General features: G+C 45.1%; 1 protein-coding gene across 12 annotated transcripts in view; it reads right to left on the reverse strand.

Annotated features, from left to right (window-relative positions):
* LOC133420253 (calcium/calmodulin-dependent protein kinase type II subunit delta) overlaps window positions 1-14,094 on the reverse strand; it is a 127,225-nt gene that overhangs the window by 39,430 nt on the left and 73,701 nt on the right. For 6 of the 12 annotated variants that reach the window (XM_061709897.1, XM_061709893.1, XM_061709888.1 and 3 more), the window contains exons 5-6: window positions 9,726-9,791; window positions 1,071-1,143 (exon numbers count right to left, since the gene is read on the reverse strand). In XM_061709897.1, coding sequence (XP_061565881.1) covers window positions 1,071-1,143; window positions 9,726-9,791 — 139 coding nt within the window. Of the gene's footprint in view, window positions 1-1,070; window positions 1,144-5,943; window positions 6,017-9,725; window positions 9,792-14,094 lie in introns of all 12 variants that reach the window. The other 6 variants (XM_061709898.1, XM_061709894.1, XM_061709889.1 and 3 more) reach the window with 1 other exon arrangement.

The raw sequence follows: 14,094 nt of genomic DNA on the forward strand, positions 1-14,094 counted from the left end.
GGGAAGCCGTAAACAAAACAAATAGGCTTCATATTCACACCAAATTTCTACACCACTCGCGCTACCACAATGCGTAAGAATAAAGAATTGGCACTGACGTTGTCAGCCCTCGGCCTTCAGCTTGTGGAAGAAGAAAAGAGGAGGCGGAGGCGAAAAATAAGAAGAAACGGCACTACATGGGTGAAATCATGGATACAACAGCGACAGGCTCAAGGAGCTTACCCGAACCTGTGTCGAGAGCTGGAGACGAATGAAACAAACGATTTAAAAAATTTTGCTCGGCTTTTCCCTGTTCAGTTCCACGCTACCTGAACAGCCAATCACAGAGTGAGATGTTTGACCGACGGGCGGCCGACCTGTGGCGACGTGCGGGACACACCAGGGAAACTAGGCCGACAGACGCACACCGACGCTCATCAACGGCCCGACGGCCGACAGTCGGCTTGGTGTGTCAGGGCCTTTACATTTACTCTGTTACATTTACTTGAGTAAGTTTTGGGAAATGTTGTACTTTTAGGAGTAGTTTTGAATCACTATACTTTTTACTTTTACTTGAGTAGATTTGTGAAGAAGAAACTGTTCCTCTTACTCCGCTACATTAGGCTACGTTGAGCTCTTTTCTAGAAAAAAGTCGAAATGACGAGATTAATGTTGAAATACAATTTCAAGAATAAAGTTGAAATTTTGTGAATAAAGTTGGAATTTCGAAAATAAAGTTTAAATACATTTTGACTTTTTTCTCGAAATTGTACTTCAACATTATTCTCGACATTTCGACTTTTTTCTCAACATTTCGACTTTTTTCTCGAAATTGTACTTAGACATTAATCTTGACATTTCAACATTTTTCTCAACATTTCGACTTTTTTCTTGAAAAAAAAATCTTCCTCCTCTAAAATATTATTTTTATTTTTCTCCTGCCTGGCCCTAATACTCTTCCGTAGGAACAGGAAGTGGCTGGCTACGCTAACATTTGTGTGGTTGAATATGATGGAAAAAGTGGAGACACAAACACAGGTGACGGAGAGTAAAGAATAGTGTTCTTCGGCGGTCACCGTGAGTAAACTTACCTTGAGGTCCCGGTGGACCACGCCCATCTGGTGGCAGTGGAGCACGGCCTCTAGGATCTGCTGGATGCAATGACTGCATGCAAACACCAGGGGGCCACGGGTTAGTGACAAGCTCTCACTCACTGTCAGGCTGTGTGCTTGCTTAGAAAAACCCAGGCAGCCGCCGGCCGCGTAACCCAGGTAAAATGTAGCAGTCCCCCGAGCCTGGCAGCAGGGGGCGCTCCGCAAAACACCCACCGTCTTTAGCTGGGAGGGAATATGTCAAAAATCATAAAGATTGTGCACTTAATGACAAATTTTTGATATTTGGCATGGTTTGGACATAAGGTTTTCAAAATACACCGCAAACAAATGGTGACGCCCTCTAGTGGCCGGTTTGCAGAAAATTCCAAATTCCAAAGGTCATATCTCAGCTTCTCTCAGTCCTAGATTGTTGTATATTGTCACTTTTTCTACTTTTTTGGTGCTAGGAATTCAATTCTGAGCTAAATTTCCTATTTCAAGGTCATGTTGAAGGTCAAATTTAATTTTCAAGGTCTTTTTTTGCCCAAAAAAACTCCATCTCTAGAATTAAGTCACATAAAAATATTGTAGAGGGCTCTAGACTCCTATTTTCACCCCCAAGGAATGCAATTTTCTGTTTACTGGACAGGTCACTATCACTGTAGGGTGAATAATCTAATTGGGTGAGAACAGTGGCTTCATTCATTCATTCATTCATTCATTACTTCATTCAGGCTTAAGATGAACAGAACCTCAGAACTAAGTCACAGTGAAATAACAGGATTTTATTAAAATAACACACAAAAAACATCAGCTGTGCATATTTAAACTCACTTTACACCTACAATGCTGCCTCTATCACCTTGCTTATTGATTAATTTTGAATATTCTGCAAACCGGCCACTAGGTGGCCATTTTCCCAATTTGTCTGTGTTGTCTTATGTCCATAACTAACACCATGTCAAATATAAAAAAAACTTGTCACCAAGTGCACGATTTTCATGAATTCCCTCCCAGCTACTTTGGTCACGTTACCATACTTTTATTCAAGACTTTAAATGAAAGAATTTAAAGGTTGCCCTTGACTCGTGCGCGTGGCCGTCGTCTGCCGGGGTCTCAAAGCAAAGGTGGTGTTAGGTTCCTCTGAAGGCAGGACCGTGGCAGGAGGCGGAGCAGGAGCTGGACGAGGCGGGGCTTCAAATATGTTTCTCTTCCCAATCATAAAGGACTGTAGTTTTGCATCAAGAAATTAGAAAGAAATTAAAAGTTGCAGCTTGAGCTCATTAACAGTGTTGGTCTCCTGACAGCCAACGCCGACTTACAGGAACTGCTGTACAAAATAGTACGTAAGAACAATGCACAACTGGTTTCTGGGTGTGAGATTCATCACATTGTTGTATACAGGACTATTAAGACTATTTGAGGGTTCTTTCGCACACTAAGCTTGTTTGCTCTGATCTGAATAACTTGAGGAGTTTGTTAACTCAGAGAAAACTCAGAATACTCCATTGGACTGGTTTACATCATACCTCTCTGGCCGTCCCTGAATTCCCTGAAATCCATCCGCTCCTCCGTTACTTCTGGTGTGCCCCAGGGATCTATCCTGGGGCTCCTACTATTCATCATCTACCTCCTTCCCCTCGGCAATATCTTCCGTAGATTCAACATCCATTTCCACTGCTATGCTGATGATACCCAGCTCTACCTCACCACCAAACCCTCGTTCTCTCTCCCGCCCACCTCCCTTACTGACTGCATTTCTGAAATAAAAACCTGGTTCACCCAAAACTTCCTTAAATTAAACAGTAATAAAACTGAGGTTCTCCTCATTGGCACCAAATCAACTTTATCCAAAACCGACAGCTCTTCTCTCACTATTGACAACTCCACTGTTTCACCTTCCCCCCAAGCTAAGAGCCTGCGTATTAGGGGTGTAACAATATATCGTGCTACGAAATTTCGTGATACAAAAACGTCACGATACGTGTCGTGGAGCTGACAAACTGTATCGCGATATTGGGTTATTAATATAAATCTATTGTGTTGACTAGTAACGCGCAGCGTATTGGTGCCGACTGCGGACCAAAATCTTCCTCCGCTCAGAAGAAACTAGTACCGTTTTGGTCCCGATCACGGGACTCTTGCAGGGTTTTGAGCTCTGAACTTTTACTTATGTAAGGCTGGTGTAGAGTTAAGCCTTACCTTATTAAATTAAACCTTTTTGGGGTGGTGAGTAGGATAAACACGGGGACAACTTCTGCTGAGTTCCAGTGTACTTTAATGTCCCTCAACAGTGTAGGATTTTAGAACATCAACACAGCACCTAGTGCCGTACTGTGGCGTATCACTCCGCCCAATCTAAAACAGACTAATCACTACAGATAAACTGACTAGTGTCATTATAGTCCCTGATTTACATCAGAATATAAAGAATATATTTATAAAATAATGAACCCTGAATTACCAAAATAACCTTAACAAAAATAATCTCTTACACTTATAAGGTGAGCATGAATCAATCTTTTTATGATGTAAAATTGTATGTATTTATTTACTGTTATTTATTTATTTAATTTTAGTTGTTAAATTTCTGGAAAAGAAAAAAGTCAAATCATACATGAGAGAAACTATTCAGTTTGTGGCAAAATATTTGTACTTGTATGAAAGTGAAGATGCATAATGCAAACCTGACATTTACTTTTAGTTCAGTTTGTGGAAAATGGTTGGCCTGGCTTTCTCTTTAAAACTTAAACAGTTATAAAGCATTACAAACTGTAACAATAGGCAAACGTACAGTATTGTTTTGTATTTTGTGTCTTTCAAATAAAAGACCATTTTTTTCCAGTCATATGTTCCTCATGCAAGGTTGTTAAAAAATACTGCTATAATATCGTATCGTATCGTTATCGTGACCTCAATGTCATGTATCGTACCGTATCGTGAGATTAGTGTATCGTTACACCCCTACTGGGTGTCATCCTGGACAGCACACTATCTTTTCAATCCCACATCAATAACATTACCCGGTCTGCCTAGTTCCATCTACGTAACATCAATCTCCTCCGCCCCTCCCTTAACCCCCACACTGCCGCCATCCTTGTTCACAGCCTCGTCACTTCCCGCTTGGACTATTGCAACTCTCTCCTCTTCGGCCTCCCTCACAAATCCCTCCATGAACTTCAACTGGTCCAGAATTCAGCTGCCCATAAGCATCATAACTGGGACCCCCCCCCCCCCCCCCCCCATCTATCACATCACTCCTGTCTTAGAAGGAAGGAAGCAGCAGAAGTGGGACTTGAGTACCGAAAGCACTCGTACTGTGTTCCCATCCTTGTTGAAGTGCGTCTTGCTGGTGTCATGGTGCTCACTAACAGCGGGGAAACAGGCTTATCCTGGTGGATAAAGCCCGGGGAGGGGCTTATCATATAATGTTGTAATCATTATAATGTCCTTGCTCATGTGATGCCTCGTGCCACGCCTCGGCCTGTCAGCGGCTGTGTTCCAGCATGGCTCGGAACGTATGCTACATGCACGTTGTGCCCCGGGACAGAGGAGATGCAGGTGGTGACAACATCTGCAGTCAGATGAAAGCAACACGCTTTCAACTGGACGGACAACAAAAAACATCTGGTCCTTGTCAAGTCTCTGCAGGGGATAAATACAACCTCAAATGAACAACAACATGGAAAATGTTTCGCTTTCATTCGATCAAAATCAACCCAAATGCAAAAGCGATGCATGAAAACCAAGTCTGGCTCCCGACTGATCCCGTAGAGCCCCAATAACGTCCCGTAGATCCCGTAGAGCCCCAATAACGTCCCGTAGATCCCGTAGAGCCCCAATAACGTCCCCTAGATCCTGTAGAGCCCCAATAACGTCCCGTAGATCCCGTAGAGCCCCAATAACGTCCCGTAGATCCCGTATAGCCCCAATAACGTCCTGTAGATCCCCAATAACGTCCCTTAGATCCCGTATAGCCCCAATAACGTCCTGTAGATCCCCAATAACGTCCCGTATATCCCGTAGAGCCCCAATAACGTCCCCTAGATCCCGTAGAGCCCCAATAACGTCCCCTAGATCCCGTAGAGCCCCAATAACGTCCCGTAGATCCCGTAGAGCCCCAATAACGTCCTGTAGATCCAGTAGAGCCCCAATAACGTCCCGTAGATCCCGTATAGCCCCAATAACGTCCTGTAGATCCCCAATAACGTCCCGTAGATCCCGTAGAGCCCCAATAATGTCCCGTATATCCCGTAGAGCCCCAATAACGTCCCCTAGATCCCGTAGAGCCCCAATAACGTCCCGTAGATCCCGTAGAGCCCCAATAACGTCCTGTAGATCCCCGATAACGTCCTGTAGATCCCATAGAGCCCCAATAATGTTCTGTAGATCCCATAGAGCCCCAATAACGCCCCGTAGATCCCGTAGAGCCCCAATAACGTCCCGTAGATCCCGTAGAGCCCCAATAACGTCCCGTAAATCCCGTAGAGCCCCAATAATGTCCCGTAAATCCCGTAGAGCCCCAATAACGTCGACTGACCATTTTCACATTGTTCCTCTGAGGTAGGATTTAAAACATTTAAGACCTGTTAAGGACAAGATGATATTTTATTATCATTTCTTGGTGGAAAACCATAGTTGAAAGAGTGCAGGTCTTCCATGCGACTGAACCAGCCCCGCTGGCTCCACATGTCCGCCGCCTCCTCCCCAGCCACCCCCCCATCGCTGCAGGGGCGGCTGGTGGGCGGGAAGGGTTCGGTAGAGGGGTTGTTTAGTTAACTGATCAGGCAGCGGAGAAGCCAGGCACGGGGCCACAAGTGGGCGGCTCTTATTTTGGTTTGGTTTCATCACCGTTACCGTCGTCACTAACCTTTAAATCCCTGTGCACTATGCCATTTATGTGACAGTGATTTACACTTTCTAGAATCTGCTGTATGCAGTGACTGTGGAGGAGAGAGAGACCAGGCCAGAAGCAAAAAGAAGAGGAAGAGGGAGAAATGTCAGGAAACAAAGGCACTGGAAGAGGAGCACAGAGCACAACACATGAAACACTGGATCAGCAGAGAAAAAGTCTTGAGGGAACAGTCCAGCTCTCTGTGAGAAACCAGTTCTACAGCTGCTGATTTCAGTCTTGAATGGATGTCAACGACAGAACTGCACCAGGAGGAGGCCAACGCTGTTTTCTGGGAACTGGAAACGGGGGAGGCGGCTTCTCAAAGCTAGGAAACGCGTCTAATTCCAGCGGTCTTGCTTCATCGTTGTTAGACGTGCGGAAGTTAAACAAGCTAAAGCAGGAGCCGAAAGGAGGTCGTTTTAACGCACTTAAAGGGAAAGTTCCGTTTTTTACAACCTGGACCTTATTTCTGGCATTTTTTATGGTCGTATACTCACCCAGGCAAGTTTGGTGTCATTTGGAGTCCTTCGGAAGATATTAGGGGTTTTTTTGCGAGCCGCTTCTCCATATAACGGTAGTGAATGGGGCACAGCGGGACACAGACGATGCAGCGTCTAAATAACACATGATTGCCGCAAAACTCTTCATTTCTTTTATGAATCACTACATCTGGTTCCAGGACCTGTTGTCTACATCCGGGGCTGTGTGTGTAACAAATAAATCAGTTTGTAAACAAGACCTCTGAACTCATGACGTCATCTCTGTGCGCGCACTCTGTCCTCCGTTCAGTGAGCTCTTCAGCCGTATACTCTGTCTCAAAACGGTAAGGACGTCCATCATATTTCAAAGTCGTCGTCCACAACCTCAGAATTTGACAAATATTCAGACATGTTTCAAATAACTAACAGTAAACTAACAGTAGCGAACTCCAGCTGTACACGGAGCTGGGTCTGGCATGCGTGCATGTAGCAGTACGACTTGACAGTGACCCGTACAGTTACCAAGAACCAGTGGTCCATGGACATTAATATTTGGTACACTCAGTGAGAGTAAGGGGGCTGGTCTAGGGGGAAAGTTACGTCAATGCAGACCCTCTATTCAGAAAGTCTTGAAAGGAACCGATTACGGCGTGACTCCTGCGTGATCCGGAAGCCTTCAGGTAACTGGACGGCCTCACATGCAGCGCCTCTGTAACGTCGGGGGGATCCAGGTCATTCCCAGTGTCTTTAATTACCCCAACAAACCGATCCCGGGTCGCAGACGTGGCCTTATGTCGTGGTTTCTGCTGGTCTGGCAGAAACGCTAAACTCGGCTCACTCCTCCACTCCACAGCTGCTCAACTGTTCCCTCAAGTCTTTTTCTTAATCCTCTCTTAAAACAGAACACATCACATGCAGCTTTCACTTAGAACACAACACCAGCTGTCACTTTTACAACAATTTTCACAAAACCACCAAAACCCAATAAAGACACGGGAATAAGAAGCTGAGAGAAGTGGGGCCGTCATCAGAGAAACACATGACACCGAAGGCATGAGAGGCAGATACAAGGCTGAACTATCAACCACCAATTATGGCGCTTTTCCACTAGTACCTACTCAGCCCGACTCGACTCGGTTTGGTTCTTTTCCACCAGGGGTCTAAAGTGCAGAGTAGATACTTTTTCTACATCTACTCTGCCGAGGTTCTAAGCTGCTGAGTCGGCTGTATCTGACATCATCACACTACAGGCCACCGATTGGTCGGGGGGTTGGAGTCAGACGTCTGAGTCAGGAGGAGGAAATCAGAGAAAGATAGACTCTGATAGCAGCTTCTGGTTCATTTTATTCAACCAGCAATGGCAGCAAAAGTCTGTTTCATGATCCAACTTTGAGGTGCAGATGTTCATAAACCTGGTGCTGAGGAGAGAATTAAAAAGGGATCTAGACGGGCGATAAGGAACGACCAGATCTACCAGGAGCTCTGTCTCTTCATAGCTGCTCACGGCTCCAGCTGACTTTTCAGCAGCACAGAGACAAACTAACAAATTTAAAAGCGTCGCCGCTTGAAGTTTCTCTCACTCTCATTTTTTAACTTGATATTGAACACAGACCCAGCAGCACATACAGGACTGTCTCAGAAAATTTGAATATTGTGATAAAGTTCTTTATTTTCTGTAATGCAATTAAAAAAACAAAAATGTCATAAATTCTGGATTCATTACAAATCAACTGAAATATTGCAAGCCTTTTATTATTTTAATATTGCTGATTATGGTTTACAGTTTAAGATTAAGATTCCCAGAATATTCTCATTTTTTGAGATAGGATATTTGAGTTTTCTTAAAGGTATTGTGACATGAAAAACACATTTTTCTTGATTTTTTGTGTTTTGTTGGGTGTCTTGACATCAATTACACCCAAAAAACAACAAACTTTTAACATTCAGTGTATTGTGTGCTTTCTGGGATTTTCCGCATAACTGTGCAAAAACGGCGCACCTGGTTTGGTGGCGGGCCGTGACGTCAGGGCCCGCTAAATCACCGCCCCCTCTACCCAGCTCCTGCCTCCTCTCCTCTCCAGTGCACCATAAAGGCTGATTTATGGTTCCGCGTTACACCGACGCAGAGCCTACGGCGTAGGGTTACGCGGCGACGCGCACCGTACGCTGAACCCTACGGCGTAAGCTCTGCGTCGATTTAACGCGGAACCATAAATCAGGCTTAACACGGAGCTGTTTAGAGCCTCTTCTGTTCTAATCACCGGAGGACAACTGCTAAGAAGACCCACGGCCACTGACTGGACTTAAGATAAGGAGACACTGCTGCTTGCATGCCTTTATTTTTATGATTGTTTGCTGTGGACTGTCTGCTTCGCCGTGCTGCTTTTCCGTGCATGCTTCGCCTGTCGCTCCCCCGACGCCGCTGTGAGCGTATTGCTGGCGGGGAGCTGCGGCCCCGGTCCTCTGGTCCCGGTTGGACTTCATCACCGGGCTGTAGTCGCCCTGTCTGGGCTGTGTGTCGGTGTTTGTGATTCGGTGTGCGCGCGTGTGTGCGGAGACGCCGGCAGAAGTGTGTAGCGGTTGGGTTGGAGGAGGTTTGGAGGAGGAGCGGCGCAATGATTGACAGGAAAAGGGGAAAAGGAAGCGTTTTTCACGGGGCAAAAAAACACTGTAATAAAAAGCCAGGAAAAGAGTACTAGAGTGAAGTTTTTCTTGTTACACTCTTTTACACACATTTGAGGGATGTTGGCCAAGACTTTTAATAGTGTTAAAAGCATGTTAAAAATTATGTCACAATACCTTTAAGCTGTAAGCCATGATCAGCAATATTAAAATAATAAAAGGCTTGCAATATTTCAGTTGATTTGTAATGAATCCACAATGTATGACACTTTTGTTTTTGTAATTGCATTACAGAAAATCACAATATTCTAATTTTCTGAGACAGTCCTGTATATCATCTCCTCCAGGTTCTACATCTTTATTGTTGTTGTCTTCTTTGTTTAGATACACAATCAAATACGTCACAGCAGCTTCTCCAACCTCCTACTTCTGATGCAGGTGCTGAATTGTAGTGGAAAAGAAACCAGGCCGAGTTGAGATGAGTAAAGCCGAGTAGGTACTAGTGGAAAAGTGCCTTTAGTTACTTTTATGAGCATTTCACATCAAATTAGCAGGTTCATCATGTGACTGTTGTTCCGTTAGAAGGCGTGTGCTTGAATCTGCCTTCATGACTAAAGGAGAAGGACCAGCAGTCAGTCCGACAGAGACGTCACCGACCTGGCGTCGGCCTCGCTGTAGTACTCCCGGGCAACGATGTCCTCGAACAGCTCCCCGCCGGTGACCCTGCAGGACACACGGACACGGACAGACAAGCACACAATCAGAGACAAACTGTGGGAAAGAAAGGGGCTGGGACACGGAGGCCTCCAGTAGGTGATGTTTTACCGTTCACGATTTACCGTCAAAAAAATTCCCCACGGTAAGAATTTGTATCTCACGGTAAAAACGATAAATTCCCGTTGGTGACGTTTTTGTGTAAAACTGATTTATGGTTCTGTGGTTAAATCCACGCACAACGTACGTGAAGGAAGGAAGGAAGGAAGGAAGGAAGGAAGGAAGGGACCCAGAAAAAAAGGAAGGAAGGAAGGAAGGAAGGAAGGAAGGAAGGAAGGAAGGAAGGAAGGAAGGAAGGAAGGAAGGAAGGACGGACGGACGGACGGACGGACGGACGGACGGACGGACGGACGGACGGACGGAAGGAAGGACGGAAGGAAGGAAGGAAGGAAGGAAGGAAGGAAGGAAGGAAGGAAGGAAGGAAGGAAGGAAGGAAGGAAGGAACGAACGAACGAAGGATAAATTCCCGTTGATACGTGTTTGTGTAACAAACATGGAGGATCTGAATCATTCCAGTTTTGCAGTACAGGTGGACTCATTAGGTTTTTCTTAATTCAATTTTATTGGTGTAGTTTAGTAGTATTTAGTATCTTTTAGAGCAGTGATTTGGCTCCAAAGACTGAATGTGGTGATAGATTTATAGTTACAAAGGTGGAGTTGAATTGGTATTTCTTTTATCGTCATTTTTATCGTTATCGGGATAAATGCCAGAAATGATCGTGATAAATGTTTTAGTCCATACCGCCCATCCCTAGCCTCCAGACTCGTCACTGATGTTTCCCTTTTCTGTGTAAGAGGTGAAAACCCTCCCATGGCAGATATGCAGATCTGCTCCTTCACTACAGGCTCCGTGTTTGTTCAGCTGGAAGGAGGTCCAGCTTTTTCCGTGACTCAGATCCAAAGAGTCTTCCAAGTGCCACAGACGGGGACATCCATAATAGAAGGGAGCCACGGTAATAATTGAGTGTTGGATTGACGCTGTGAATGAGCTTTGAGAGGTCATCACGCCCCGCCTGAAGCCTGGAGCAGAACAGCGTGTTTTCTATTACACTCCAGCTCTTCTACAATAACAATCCGCTAACCCATTAGGAGTTGACCAAATCAGGGAAAATTGCTGTGTAATTTGTTCTGGCTCAGCTTTGTAGAGCCTAAGAAAACAGTCCCTCATCACCTGCCAGTGATTTCATCAGGTCATTTAGGCTCAGAGCCGTTGACGTAACAAAGGAACCCAATGGTCAGACTGCAACATGTTGGGAAAAACCCTTTTCCTCCCCTGAGGAGGTTGATTTGGTCTGAAACATCTGGCCAGCGGCAGCCCCCCCCCCTGAAAACCAGCAGAGGACTGACACACACTACGATACAGGGCTGCATCAGGATAGGGGGGACCCAACGCAAATCTGGCGGGAGTGGGCGGTTTGAACTTTGCTGCTAAAAAAAACACTGCAGGATTGGGATGTTTCCTAGCGACAACATGGAAATCAATGACGTGGAAAATAAACCTCAAACAAGGTCTTTACAAAACAAAGACAAAGCAAAGCAAGTCAGATATTTGGAGAAACTGCGGTTAGTGTCTGTGGAGCATCTTGGAAGAGAGACGGGGGATTGGAACATCAGTCGGTCAGCAACATTCTCTTCCTCCACAGATACTACTGGAGTTGAGGGGGGATGAGGGGGGATGAGGGGGGATGAGGGGGGATGGCATCCCCCCTGAAATAAAAACGGTCCAAATCATCCCCCCCTGAAATAAAAACGGTCCAAATCATCCCCCCCTGAAATAAAAACGGTCCAAATCATCCCCCCTGAAATAAAAACGGTCCAAATCACCCCCCCTGAAATAAAAATGGTCCAAATCATCCCCCCCTGAAATAAAAATGGTCCAAATCATCCCCCCCTGTAAAACTGCCATCCCTCCTTTCCATCCCTTATGTCATTTCATCAATGAAAGTGGTTTTACTGCTATTTCAACATTTAGAGTCATCACCAGAAAAATAACACCAGAAAATTAACTTTTTCTACTTATTTCACGTGAAAATCTACTTGAAACAGGTGAAATTGTTGTTTTTTCCAGTGATGAGTCTTGTTTTAAGTGTAATGAGATTTTTTTACTAAAATGAGACATTTTAACTAGAAATAAGACAAATATTCTTGTTAAGATTGTGAGTTTTTGCAGTGATCCATGTTACTTATCCTGTGAAGGACAGAGTCATATTGATAAGTTCAGAAAAGTGTTTTTTATTGTTGTGTTTTGATGTATTTGATGTAAGCCCAGTGGATATTTCAAGCTTACAGAAGGCTGCATTTAACTGCTGCTATGTCATTCCTGCAGTATTTCTGCAGCTGTTTTGGTCACTGCTATTATTTGTAATATATTATATTATTTGTAATCAGCACAAATTATCTGTCCCCATATGATAAAATCCACCATCCCTCCTGATTTTTTTTTACAACTCGAGTACTGCAGATATGTAATGGCCAAGCAATTAATTTGTTAAATTAATTAGTTTCGTTTGTTAACTTTGTTTACCTTAATTTATTTATTAGTGTTATTTCAGCCACTCACATCCTATTGCTATAAACTCGATCACATACTTGATGCGTGCGCGAAAGGTGAAATAGCTTGTGCGACGACAATGATGGATTTGCATCTAACTTTCGGTCAGGTGACCTATGAACTGTCAATTATCCATCAAGCTCCACAATGATCGTGTTAACATTAAATCAGATAGATTTGTCCAAGACATTTCTCTTGCGGGACGGGAGAAGACACAAAATCTATGCATCTCTATTATTGTGCGGCACGAATTCTCAGAGTTTTGCAGATGTGGGCGGTAGTGGTCAGAAATTCAGTGGGAGCAGGATGAATAAAACAGTCCTGCGCAGGGCTCTACACTACGACTCTAAACCTGTTGGAGCTGAACAACCTGGGAGACACATCAGGCTGGGCCTTCACCGGCCCAGAGGTCCGGCCTGCTCCAGGACAACCCGTCTCAGAGGGATCTCACTAGCGTAACCGCGCTCAGTTGTTTCTGTAGTTTGTTGTGCTGGTCTGCCCCCTTTTTTCTCTTTTGTGTATGTTTGCAGGCCGGAGCTTCAGGAGCTGCATGCTGACCTGCAGTCCCCCCTCTGATCATCCCACTGCTGCTTCCACCTGCCTGCAGTCCCCCCTCTGATCATCCCACTGCTGCTTCCACCTGCAGTCCCCCCTCTGATCATCCCACTGCTGCTTCCACCTGCCTGCAGTCCCCCCTCTGATCATCCCACTGCTGCTTCCACCTGTCTGTATGGATGTCTGCTATATGCTTGCTGACATCCAGCCCCCCCCCTCTTGCCACCTCAGTGTCTGCTGTCTACATCTGTTTATATAGCCATCCCTGTATTGCACCAGTTAGCCATTGTGTTTGTGTCTCTCCTTTCTCTGTTCTTCATTTTCTGTGTCTGTTCTCTCTTTTCCTGCCAAGTCTGGCCTCCACTAGGAGGGTCCCCCCTTATTATCCAGGTCCTGGTCCAGGTTTCTTCCCTCCTAAAGCGGAGTTTGGCTTAAGGTTTTTCTGCAGTCTGTTTCTGCTGTGCGTCAGGATGAATGAGACGTGTCGAGCCACCGTGCCACTAAATTTCACGGAGACTGAGATGGAGATGTTGTGGATGAGGTGGAGGCAGAAAAACTACATTATTTGGTGGTCACAGTAGTGGCATCACTAACAAAAAGAAAGCGAGTGAGTGGCAGCACGTCGTTGCTACGCTAAACGCCTTGAGTGCCACGGACAGATCTGTGGTTGAGCGATAGCGCTAAAACTTTTCAGATTATGAAGCTCAAGAATGAGATCAAGTCATATTTAGGCAGAAACAACTTTTCATTAACTGTATTTGGCCTTCAATCAATTTTTGGCAGGTAAAAAGACCCATTTTCAGGGGAGAAATCAGATTCTGGCAGGTAATCACATTTTGGCACGACACTGGCACGGCGTGTCCTGCACCGCGGCTGCAGCAGCAGCACCAGTACCAGTACCAGTACCAGTACCAGCACCAGAGTCCTGACTGACGCTGAGCTTCAAACACAGAGGGACACGATCAGCGCCATTATATTATAAGTCTGATATGTGATGACATTAACAGTATGACATGAATCTGGCTTCATTTCAACACCTCACCGTCTGCGTCGCCAGTTCCCCTTATCTTCAAAATGTTCCTGCGCTAGGATCAAAGTTTGCGTAAAGATACGCGCATTTTTCCGTTAGTTTTTTTTTCTTTAAAT

This window comes from Cololabis saira, chromosome 20, assembly GCF_033807715.1.
Source record: "Cololabis saira isolate AMF1-May2022 chromosome 20, fColSai1.1, whole genome shotgun sequence".
In the NCBI taxonomy this organism is placed as follows: Eukaryota; Metazoa; Chordata; class Actinopteri; order Beloniformes; family Belonidae; genus Cololabis; species Cololabis saira.